We start from the raw sequence: 12,806 nt of genomic DNA on the forward strand, positions 1-12,806 counted from the left end.
CCTTCCGTGATCCGATCCAACAATGCTTCCTTATATATATAGAGGGAAACACATAGTGACATGAATAGATTGTGTAATCAGTGCTTAGACTGATGTAGTCGGGGAAGAACCCATGTTAAGGTTGAAATATTTTAGTTGTACTGTATATAATAAATATGTGTTTTGCGAGTTTCTACATGTCTGTGTATTAAGTCTTTCACTTCTATTATATATGTGTGCAGGAGGATTGAAATCCCAATTGTAAATGCATGTTGATCGACCATCGATCACGGAAGGATCGATGGCGATCCAAAGATCTCATGTTTATATGAATGTTATGTGTGTTAACGGAGAGTGGAAGAGTAACTGTGTTTTAGGCGAGAATCCATCAAAGGAAACGAACTCCATTTACACAGAGAAATGGCAAAAACCCCTTAGCGGATCCGTAAAGCAGACCTGAAATGTTATAAATCATGTCCTATACCCTTATTGGGTCTGGAATGCATATCGAGTCGACGCATTGAGCTGGTTGGAATAGGCCTTTGAAATGTAGCGATAGCGATATGTCGATATCACTAATAAACCAATCGGCGATCGAAGGTGTTGGTAATCGGGTATCGGAGCGATGCTGAGGAGTGACAAAAGGAACGTACCCACCGATATATATATAAAGGGGGGTGTATTATTTTTGAAGTCCATATATGTGAACCAGAGTGGGATTTACATGGTTTCCTGTGTATTTTGTATTATGTGTGGCTACGGGGTTAAGGCTTGAATCTGATAGTCATATTGGATCCGATTCTAATGTAAGTCCACGATTATATTTTAAAAGCCTTAAAGCCTAGAATGCTTCTGGTAAGGCTTTGTGGGCCCATAACCCACAGGCCTCAGAATTTATTTGTTTAGGGAAAGAGATTTTGACTTACCTGCAATATCTCTTTTCATTAAACAACCTTTGAGGATGAAACTTGTTTGTTGCTAAATTTTTCCACATATGCAGACTTTCAATCTAAAGGGCTGAATGCTTTGTGTTATTTTCTAGCAAACATATAGGAAGCTTTCCCAATGAAATGTAGTTTGTTTTAGATATGAAAAACTTTCAGTTCAAAGGGTTGAATGCTTTGTTGAATTGAATTTCTAGCAAACATATAGGAATATTTTTGAAGGAGTTGTTAGAATATAGAAAAAAACCATTTTCTAGCATAAGCAGGGATCAAGAGTTTATAAATGTATTGATATACAAGGCAATTTGAGCGATATATATTTGTATTAACATAACATATCTTATACAACTAAATATAAGAAGATAAATTTCATGGACTCTATTTTTATGATGTCCCATAAATATGTTTGATCTCTTAGAGGATGATAATAAAAGTTATGCTTCATTTAATTTCAAATTCATTTGCTCAACTAGATTCGTGGGTCATTTCTACTTCTGCCACATTTCATCTCTGTACATACTACTTCCAAAATATAATATGTAGCCTATTTAAATATTTCCTCTGACAAAGAGACTGCGACCAGTAATTTAAACGTGTAGTCCTCAAAAGCCATGTCAAAGTCATGTCAAAGTCCTGCTTCCTCTTCAAAACAATGTGTACACTAATTTCTTTGATTTACATTTTGAGTTATTTGTTATTTATATTTTGATAAAATGAATTAAATTGATGAAATGTTCGTGACTTTTGTTTATATAATCCAAATGTAGACTTAATTGACATAGTCTTAATTGTTGGATAAAGAAAAAGTTGTAATTTGTTTATAAAGGATCCTTCTATTAGTACTGTTTTGTGCAAGTTGAAGTATACATTGGTAATCTTTATTGTATCTTTAGTCATTTTGGTTTGTGTGCTTCGATACGAAATGATATTATGCAATCGTAAAAGGAGTAAATTTGTTGATCGTTGATGTAGAAAAAAATTTGGTGATGCAAAGAATCAGACTAATGGACTCCAAAGTAGCTCTACAGGAAGCTCAAACCTCTCTATAGGAAACACTGGCCAAACTAAAAGAGACTGAAAAATTAGAAGAGAAGGCAGCAGAATAGTCACAAGAGGAAGGCAAGGCCAACGAGATACTTGAACCAAGCCCTCAGCCTAATTTAGGCTGATATTACAATCTTCTAGAAGGTGGAAAAATCATTCCACAGATTGTGCTTTGCCCCTTTTCTTTGAATCAGAACAAGAAAGGGTTAGAACCCACACCTGGATGAAAATTGCTAAATCCAAAGGAGTTACAGATATAGGACACATGGAAGAACAGTTGAAAGAGTTGAGAAGGGAGTTGAGTATGGTGAGACACACCAAGAGCATTAGAAGAGCCCAGCTACAGGAGGAAAATGCACTGCTGAAAAAGCAATTACAGCAACAGGAAACTCAAGGGGGAGACAAATCGCAAATTTTTTAAGAACAAGAACTACAGGAAGGTCCCCTAGTAGATAAGGAAGCAGCAGAGAAACAACAGCAAGAGGAAGAGCCACAACCTGATGTTGAAATAATGATAAAGCAGTGGCAAGAAAGAGAATCTCAGGCAGCAACTGAAGTTCTGATGTTGAAGCAGCAGTTGCAGGAGAGGGAAGCCCAGATGGCCTGCATGGCCAACTGGGCAATGGAGGCCTCGCAGTGCAGACAATCATCTAGAGCCTATGCACTATATCTCAAAGACCAATGGCTCCAATTCCAAATTAAAACATTGGCTCAAAGGGGCACAATCCCATTCCAAAATTATGGTCAGTTTATGCATCTATGTGCTACTAGTTCAGCTGAGGTTAAAGCCCAATTAGCAGAATTTTACTTACACAATATGTAACTCCATGATATGAATTTTTGGGATCTGAATGCTGCATTGGGAGACCTACAACTCATGGCTATGGCTTCTTGGATGAGCCATGAGGAAAAAAGAGCAGTGGAAATTCAACAGATCATGGCAAAAGAGCTAAGTGAGCCCCTGCTAATAAGGGCCGAACCGGAAGACCCCTCGGCTCTCATATATGCTCACCAACACCTTGCAAGCAATCCTCAAGTTCTCCTTGATTATGTTGAAAGGTAAGCACAAGCTATCGCTCATTTTGAAGATATGGAAAGATTATTTGGTGATGACTACCTTTTGCTTGCATGAGAAGGTGGAATACATTGTCATATAGCTTAAAAATCAGGGAGTATCACTCCCCAACCAAAATGAGGGAGGCTTTTGTGAGAGTGCCCCTATACAAACATTCAATGCAAAACTTGAAAGCCAACTGGATTGGCCTTAAGTTCAGTCCTCCACTACTCTTAGGACTATTGGAAGGGGTTAAGGAAGAAGAAGAAGAGAAGCAATGGGAGAAAGTGTATAGAAAGGTAGGTTTTCATGACAGGGAAGAGGACATCACCTCAGAGGCTTGGGATGTCAATGAAGCTATTAAAGCTATCAAGGATGAAGAACTGGATTAGTTGCTCAGAGGATGAGCAACCTATTCAGCAGGGGGTGATGATGAGCCCCAGAAATGGGTAACTATATGGGATCATTTTTCCTATTATTTCCATTTAATCCACCATTCTCTATAGTTTTGTGCATGTTTTGAATATCTTTATGTCAATTGAGTGAATGGGGATAGTCACTTTCCCACATAGTGGTTGAGAAAATATCTCAACAACACACTAATCTAAGACCCTAACTAGTTGGAGAGAATATCTCAACCAACTAAGCCTAAACTGACTCCTAACCATGAGGAACAAACTTAATCTAGAAAGGTAGGATTAAATCCAAACTTTCATGATTTTAATTAATTTAATAATTTGGACATAGAATTGTTTTTAATGTGAGAGTGAGGCTAACATGGAATGTCCCAAAGTCTAATTATAATTTAATATTCATGCAACTACAAGAATGGAATTCCCAGCCAAAGGAAATGTGCCCAATCTCAGCCACAACCTCTGTAAAAATGCAACAATCAATAAGCAGTGATTAATCAACCTTCCATATAACTCAGACATGCCCTAGAAATATGGTGAAAGTCACCCCCAATAACAGTGGTATAGCTTGGACTTTGTTTGATTTAGAAATATATGGGTACACCCTCCTAAATTGCTTCCAATTCGTCTTTTCCTTCACAAATTCGACTCATAGTTTATTCAATCAAAAAAATCACTACATCGAGGGTTTGCGCCTCTTCTCCTGTCATTTGATCCTTTGAGACCTGCAAGGATTTATCTAAACCAAATGCTTCCCTTGTGGTGCCCTATCCAAAAAAATACCAACTTTGTCATTTTTATTCAAATAATAATAATAATTAAATAGGAAATATAATTTATACAATTTATTAAATTTTTATTTTTTATTGTTATTATTATTATTATTAGTATTTAATTTTAATTTTAAATTTTATTTTTTTTTGAATTGGTCTACTCCTATATTGATACAAAAATATGATTACATAGAGGCAGAGGCCTCGAGAGATCTAGCCCAATAGACTGCATGCTTACAAAAAAACGCTTGATAAACTGACCAGAGGACCTGCATAACATCTTTAATGCTGCATTAACGCAGCTCCTTCCGGACTACTCACCCGCATCCGGGATATACACTTTATTAATTACATAAAAAAAAATTTTGTAATTTAATTATAATATTCTTAAAAAATGGAACATTTAATTCACACACTTTAATATTTACTCTATAATTTATTTGTAAAGTATTTAGACAATGTAAGTTTCATTCTTCTATTTTTAACTTTGAATAATTTAAAATGAGATTTCTTAAACCATTTAATTTAATAAAAATAATTAAATAAATAAAGCTTAAGAATAAATAAATAACTTTTCAATATATTAATTTTTATTTTATAATTTAAAATTTAATAAATATTTTTTACATATGATATTTTAATGTATAGATAAATTGTATTTAATTTATTAATAATTAAATTATATATATATATAACTTATTAACTCCCAATAAATATGTTAAAAAGCAGAATTCAGATAATATAATATAAAATAAAATAAATGATATGATATCAAAAAAAAGACTTAGAAACCACTAGGTTTCTTCCATGACCAAGTGACATGTCACCTTCAACCACAGCGAGGAAGATACCAAAGTTGAATAAAAAAATAAGAATATTATTTGTCCTTGGAAGAAATTGATACGTATTGCAGAATCTTTGTAGGTTTACACCTGTGAATGGTGCTGATCTGGTGCCCTGGCTACTAACGGGCATAAGAATGACTATACCAGATACAAATGATATACCTTCTTGCTTGGAGACAATGGAGCTTGCAGAAATGCAGAGCAAAAATCATTTCGGAAAGCCTTAGTATGGATGTGTTGGACTGTATTATGAAGCAAAGGATTTAGTCTCAGCCAATTCAGATATGAAAGTAGCAAATTTAAAAGCCTGGCAATGTAACCAAGTTGTAAGCTACGTGAAAGATTTCAATTGCCATACCAACAAATTAGGGTCCCTTCTTACCCCTTTCACCTGATTCTACAAAACTAAATGCATCCTTTAATTTTGCAAGAATATCCTTCAGAATCAGCGTCTTCTGCATTTCCACAAAAATATCGAATGAACGATGCTCAAAATCATTATGAAAGGCTTTATATGCCTTCTTGTACTCTTTACTTTCTGATAAAACGTCTAATTCTTCTGCATTTCCACAAAAATATCGAATGAACACTGCTCAAAATCATTATGAAAGGCTTTATATGCCTTCTTGTACTCTTTACTTTCTGATAAAACGTCTAATTGCTTCATTAACTATAGTATTCCCATAGCCGATAAGACTACTCTTATAAATTTAACATTAGACAAAACTGTTGAATAAGTCAGATTCACTAAACACACAGCTTATAATCATCCATCGCAGTTTTCGAAAATAGCTCTGCTTGGACTTTAAATATAGTTGCAGAGAGCAGCAACAGCCACATTTGAGAGACTCAAACCAAAATCCAATCGTTCGTGAATGGTTGCATAACTAGTGGCAGCAGGGTAATGGTAATGAAGTTGGTTGACAATTATGTTGTGGGATCCAACTACCAAAGACATTTTAATCTTCTAACATTCAATCCAACGCTGTAGACCAGTGTAGAGTGGAAATTGGGGGAGTTTTTATAAAAATAAAACACCTTACCATTTAATAAAAAAAAATATTTATTAATACTTTATTGGTGAATAAGTTTTGAATTTTGTACATTTACATTGGAACGCGCTCCACTGCTAGCGATTTCTTTGCTGAAAAAAACTGGTGCTGATTATGATCCTAATTTGGGTTAAATTTCTCGGATCCTAATTTGGGTTAAACTCACCACACTGTTACTATCTTACTAGAGCGTTGCTTGCTAAGGGAAATCAAAAGTAGAGTTGGTAGTTGGCTCCCAGTTTACATGCACCAAAATATGAGTGGATGTTGATCTAGAAAAGGGGCAATCAAAAGTGGAGTTGGTAGCTGACTCGCAGTTTACATGCACCAAAATATGCGTGGATGTTGATTTAGAAAAGATCTAGAAAAGGGGCTTCTTTCTATGATTAATATCACAACAGGGGAGTGGATACATCGCCAAACCCTAGATTACGAGCAAATATAATTCAAATGTTTTTTATGTCATAAATACCATCACTTTGCTAAATGTTGTTTATGTCACGAATACGACCACTTTGTTAGAGAAAGTTCCAAGACTCCCAGAAGAAAAGGGCGAAAAACTACAACAGATCAAGGATAACAATGGCAAATACAAAGAAAAGAAGGAAATAAATTGACATCGACACCATATGCAAACACCCAAAACAAAAACGAAGCCTCCACATCTGTAAACCACTTTGAGGTTATTCAAAATCATGAATAAGTTGGTCAAGAGGATCCAAAGCCTAACTCAAAATGGGGAGTAAAGAAATGAAGAATATAAAGAAAAGGAAATATTAAAGGGATATGCTCCAATTACAAGCTTCAAGTTAGATCACATAATCTGGACAGAATTTAAGAAAATAGGTATATAGTTAAAGAAGGCTAAGAAAGGCTAATTGGAAATCTCCCACAACCCCTTAATTTGGATAACATGTGGGGTAAAATTTGGAATAAAGATGGTTTTCCCAAAGTTAACCTAGGAACTAGTGCATGGAAAAATTTCACTTGCAGAAAATCTATAAAAAAAGAACTATTCGTTGTACTCTTTACTTTCTGATAAAACGTCTAATTGCGTCTAATTCCTTCATTAACTACAGTCTTCCCATATCCCTGTTTAAATGCCGATAAGACTACTCTTATAAATTCAACATCAGGCAAAATTGTTGAAGAAGTCAGATTCACTAAACACACACAACTTATAATCACCCATCGCAGTTTTTGAAAACAGCTCTGCTTAGACTTTGAATAAAGTTGTAGAGAGCAGCAACAACCACATTTAAGAGACTCAAACCAAAATCCAACCGTTCCTGAACGGTTGCATGACGAGTGGCAACAAGGTAATGGAAATGAAGTTGGTTGACAATTATGTTGTGGAATCCAACTACCGAAGACATTTTAATCTTCTAACATTCAATCTAATGTTGTAGACGAGAGTGCAGAGTGGAAATTGGGGGAATTGTTATAAAAACAAAATACCTTACCTTCTAATAAAAACAAAATATTTATTAATACTTTATTGGTGAATAAGTTTTGAATTTTTTACATTTACATTGGAACGTGCTCCACTGCTAGCGATTTCTATGCTGAAAAAACTGGTGCTGATTACGATCCTAATTTGGGTTAAACTCACCAGACTATTACTATCTTACTGGAGCGATGATTGCTAAGGGAAATCAAAAGTAAAGTTGGTAGATGGCTCCCAGTTTACATGCACCAAAATATGCATGGATGTTGATCTAGAAAAGATCTAGAAAAGGGGCAATCAAAAGTGGAGTTGGTCGCTGACTCACAGTTTACATGCACCAAAATATGGGTGGACATCGATTTAGGAAAGATCTAGAAAAGGGGCTTCCTTCTGTGATTAATCTGACAACAGGGGAGTGGATACATCGCCAAACCCTAGATTACGAGCAAATATCATTCAAATGTTGTTTATGTCATGAATACCATCACTTTGCTAAATGTTGTTTATGTCACGAATATGACCACTTTGCTAGATAATGTTCCAAGAAAAGGGCCAAAAACTACAATAGATTAAGGGTAACAATGACAGATGCAATGAAAAGAAGGAAATAAATTGACATCGGCACCAAATGCAAACACCCAAAACAAAAACGAGGCCTCCACATCCGTAAACCACCTTGAGGTTATTCAAAATCATGAAGAAGCTGGTCAAGAGGATCTAAAGCCTAACCCAAAATGGGGAGTAAGGAAATGAAGCATATAAAGAAAAGGAAATATTAAAGGGATATGCTCCAATTGCAAGCTTCAAGTTAGATCACATAATCTAGACAAGATTTAAGAAAATAGGCATACCGTTAAAGAAGGTTAAGAAAGGCTAATTTGCAATCTCCCACAACCCCTTAATTTGGATAACATGTGGGGTAAAATCTGAAAAAAAGATGGTTTTCCCAAAGTTAACCTTTTTTGCTGGGAACTAGTGCATGGAAAAATTTCACCTATAGAAAATCTATAAAAAAAGAACTATTCATGGGCCTTCCAATGCATATTATGTGAAAAATCCAAAGAAAATACCTATCATGTTTTTAAACTATGTTCATTGTCCACTAAAGTATGGAAATTTGCAATCCCAAACGTGAGTGATGTTACCTATATCACCTAGAACAGTGTACACATTAGGATAATCTAGGACATGCAAAACAAAAGTAGCTACATCGTTGGCAATTCGAAAATCTCATTGATTATTTATGGAGGGAGAGGCAATCAAAACTTTAGGCAAAGAACCATTATGCTCATGCTAGAGTCAATGAAGAAGAAAACAAATTGACTTAATGCAAATTAAAAAAAAAAAAAAGTTTTGAATTTTATTACAACCTAACAAATTGACTTAATGGAAAAAAGTTTTGAATTTTATTACAACCTTAAGTTTACATCAGACGATCATATAAATTAAATGTTCCATAAATATAGATATACATAAATGTTAATATTAATATTAATATTATTAATATTATTATATAATAATATTTAAATTAGTATTCAAATTAATAATACATAATAATAATAATTTAAGTGAATAAAATTAGAAAATTTAAATTAATTTCTTGTTAAATGAGTTACGTGTCAGAGAAAAAAAGAAAGAAAAGAAAACAGTTCCAAAAGATTGAATGATTTATAAGTAATTTTGAAAACAAGTAAGAAATAGTAAATTAATCAAATAAAATAAATCATTTGCTAAAATCTGTGAATAACAACTTAAATTAACATTTTGATATTTATTGTCTCAAGTTATTATAAATAACAACATTATTGAAAATTTTGATATTTATCTAAATTTAATTTATAGATGAAATGAAACTAATAAACATAAATAATTTTATAAGATAAAACAATCATAATTATATAATAATATAATTTGCATTGTTCATGAGAGTGGGACCATTACTGAAATCCTTACAGTCCAGGGGGGACTCGAGAACCACTATGTGAGCGTGAGAGGATGGAAATTGCTAGACCAAAGGAGGATGGCTACGTTGACCCTCCAATTTCAAGAAGTCCAATGATACTGAGATACAGGGCAACTAAAGAGTGTGTGGATGCAATTCGGAGTGCAGGCATGGCGACCATAAACAAGTGAGAGAGAAACACTAAGCATACCTAACATCAATATTAAATCTTCAGAAGTGGTCATCGAGTCTGAAGGCAGGCTTAAATAAGGACACATACGAGCCATGACGCCAGCTTCAGCCATCTCCATCAAAGTAAGCCTCTTCGTGTAATAATAAGGCGACATGATGAACCAATGAGGGACGATGTACGATAATAGGAGCAAGTAAATGATTCCATCTCGCGAGTATAAATATGAGCCTGCCGACCTATATGAGGGTTGAATCTATGGGCCAAGTGGCCACCTTATCCACCTGTGATCAGCTTGACAAGGACAATTGTCTGGAGCCAACACCCAGTGTGGGGGTTCTTAATATTAACGTTAATGTTATTAATATCATTGTTATTCATAATAACATTAGTATATTATAGTAATGCCCCTAGTTCGTGGAATGCTTCTATTTAAAGCTATGAAACCTGCCCCTTCTGGTTTGTTGGGGTATTTGGTTAGGAAGGAACCAAAATATTTTTCAAGATAAGGTATCAAACTGGAATCTTACATGTTCCCGCATAGTAGCACTTTATAACTTGATCCCTGAGGATGAATTGAAACAGAATCACTGGAACATTAATGCGGAAATCATCGACAAGGCTTTCCTTATGGTGTATTTTGATGGATTTGCTCAACAAGATGGTTGTGGTAGAGGAGCAGTTTTGTATTTAAATGAAGATCATTATTACAAGATGAAGTTGGGTTTAGGGAGAGGCAAAAATAACTATGCATAACTTAATAGCCTTAGACTTCTTATTTTTTCCCTTGAGAAAGGATGTCAACAACTGCAGATATTTGGTGACTCTAAACTAGTCATAAATTGGTTCAATGCACACACTCAGAAATGTGTTAGAAGAAACTATTACAATAAAATCACATTTTGACTATGTAATTTGTCGTCATATCTACAGGGAAAGGAACCAGATTTCTGACAGTCTATCTAAAGAAGTAGCGCAGGAACATTTTGGTACTTGGATGACACAGGAACATATAGGACATGAGTTCTACCAGTGTTTTCACAGGCCATTCATTGATCTTCAGCCACAGGGGGCAACGGCAACTTGATCCTACACAACACATAGAATGACCTCTTTTTGCAAACCTTGCTTTATGGAATGTATATATTTTATATGTTTTTTATTTCGAGTTACAGTTATCTATCAATTGTTATTTGAACTCTATAAAATATTGTGGCAGCTATGACCACCAATAGTAAGAATGATCATAATCTCACATTATAATAATAATAATAATAAATAGTAAGAATGATCATAATTTCACATTATAATAATAATAATAATACGATGATCATCATGTATGTCGGTCCTTAGAGAAGATTATCATAATGATGATAATAAAAATGTAGTCCCACCAAGCTTACAAAAATAAAAACTTAATTTGACATAGAATAAATAGTAAGAATGATCATAATTTCACATTATTATTATAATAATAATAATACGATGATCATCATGTACCATGGTCCTTAAATAAGATTATCATAATGATAATAATAAAAATGTAGTCCCACCAAAGTTACAAAAATAAAAAACATAATTTGACATAGAATAAATAGTAAGAATGATCATAATTTCACATTATTATAATAATAATTCGATGATCATCATGTATGTCGATCTTTAAGAAGATTATCATAACCATAATAATAAAAATGTAGTCCGACCAAACTTACAAAAATAAAACTTAATTTGACATAAAATAAATACTAAAAATGATCCTAACATATGTCGGTGGTGGAAAAAGCTCAGTGAAAAAACTGATATATATATATATATATATATATATATATATATTATATCCATTTCTAAATGTTTTATATTTCTCTCTCAACTGCACATTAATATCTAAGTTCAGCTGGCGTTAATTTGTATTTCTACCCTTTGACTTCGGACACAGGATCTGAGTCGAACGATCAATGGAAAACGATATGGTCAACACAGTGGCACTGGAAACGTCTGACGGAGAAATTTTTCGGGTGGGCAGAGAAATTGCAATGGAGTCGAAGGTGATAAAGAATATGGCAGAATTCATCGATATATCTCATGCAACTGTGCCTGTTTACGTATCCACTCCAACATTGGAAAAGGTGATCCAATACTATGACTATCATTTACGCAACTCAACTCAAACCTCACGTGAAATTAAAGAGTGGGATGAGAATTTTATCAGCGTGGACATATCAACACTGCGGGATATAATAAAGGTAATGTTATCATAAAAATAATGTGGAGTATTATCTTTTTAAAAGTCAATAAGTAATGTAATTGAATGCTGGTTGATATGTTTTATATTATGTTATTGCAGGCAGCAGATTTTCTTGCTATGCAGAGTCTTTTGGATTTGTCAAGTGAGAAATTGGAAAGAGAAATCCTTGCAAGGCCCGAGATCGAGAGTGATGAATTTTTTATATAAATATAATTAAATCAAAAGAAAAGTTGTATTTAGTTAGTTTGATATTTTTTTAGATTAATTTTTAAGTCTATTTTGGAGTTTTTGGTGGATTTCTGGCTAAAATTTTTATGGCCAAATCTTGATTTTTGTTGTTTAAACTCGTTTTTTTACTGCATATATGGATTCAACACCCTCAAAAATCTTTAAGGCACTCGTTGTGATTTTAATGAAGCTGAAAACTTTCCAAAAAGTCCCACATAAAACTACTCTTTATTTTTATATCATTCCTTCTATATTATATTCCATCATATTTTTTTTAGTGAATTTTAAAACATGATTGATATTATTTTATAAAACTGCAAATTATATTATTATATAATTATGATTGTTTTATCTTATAAAATTATTTATATTTATTAGTTTCTTTTCATCTATAAATTAAATTTAGATAAATATCAAAATTTTCAATAATGTTGTTATTTATAATAACTATTTCTTACTTGTTTTGAAAATTATGTATAAATCATTCAATTTTTTGGAACTGTTTTCTTTTCTTTCTTTCTTTTCTCCCACACGTAACTCATTTTATGTATTTCTATATTTACGAAACATTTAATTTATATGATCGTCCAGTGATGTAAACTTAAGGTTGTAATAAAATTCAAAACTCTTTTTTTAATTTCCATTAG

General features: G+C 33.4%; 1 protein-coding gene across 1 annotated transcript; it reads left to right on the forward strand.

The window, feature by feature from the left end:
• Positions 1-11,653: 11,653 nt before the first annotated feature.
• LOC149171460 (SKP1-like protein 3) lies at positions 11,654-12,138 on the forward strand. Its single transcript, XM_089425989.1, has 2 exons — positions 11,654-11,929; positions 12,031-12,138. The coding sequence occupies exons 1-2, from the start codon at positions 11,654-11,656 to the stop codon at positions 12,136-12,138; spliced, it is 384 nt and encodes a 127-aa protein (XP_089282115.1).
• The last annotated feature ends 668 nt before the right edge of the window (positions 12,139-12,806 follow it).

This window comes from Pinus tabuliformis, chromosome 4_2, assembly GCF_031772625.1.
Source record: "Pinus tabuliformis cultivar Carrire ecotype Pingquan chromosome 4_2, CPIR1, whole genome shotgun sequence".
In the NCBI taxonomy this organism is placed as follows: Eukaryota; Viridiplantae; Streptophyta; class Pinopsida; order Pinales; family Pinaceae; genus Pinus; species Pinus tabuliformis.

Excerpts from the sequence above, each read along its gene's own strand:
- LOC149171460 (XM_089425989.1), top strand. The coding sequence starts at position 11,654 with ATGGTCAACACAGTGGCACTGGAAACGTCTGACGGAGAAATTTTTCGG. Across the intron at positions 11,930-12,030 it reads CACTGCGGGATATAATAAAG|GCAGCAGATTTTCTTGCTAT; the intron begins GTAATGTTATCA and ends ATGTTATTGCAG.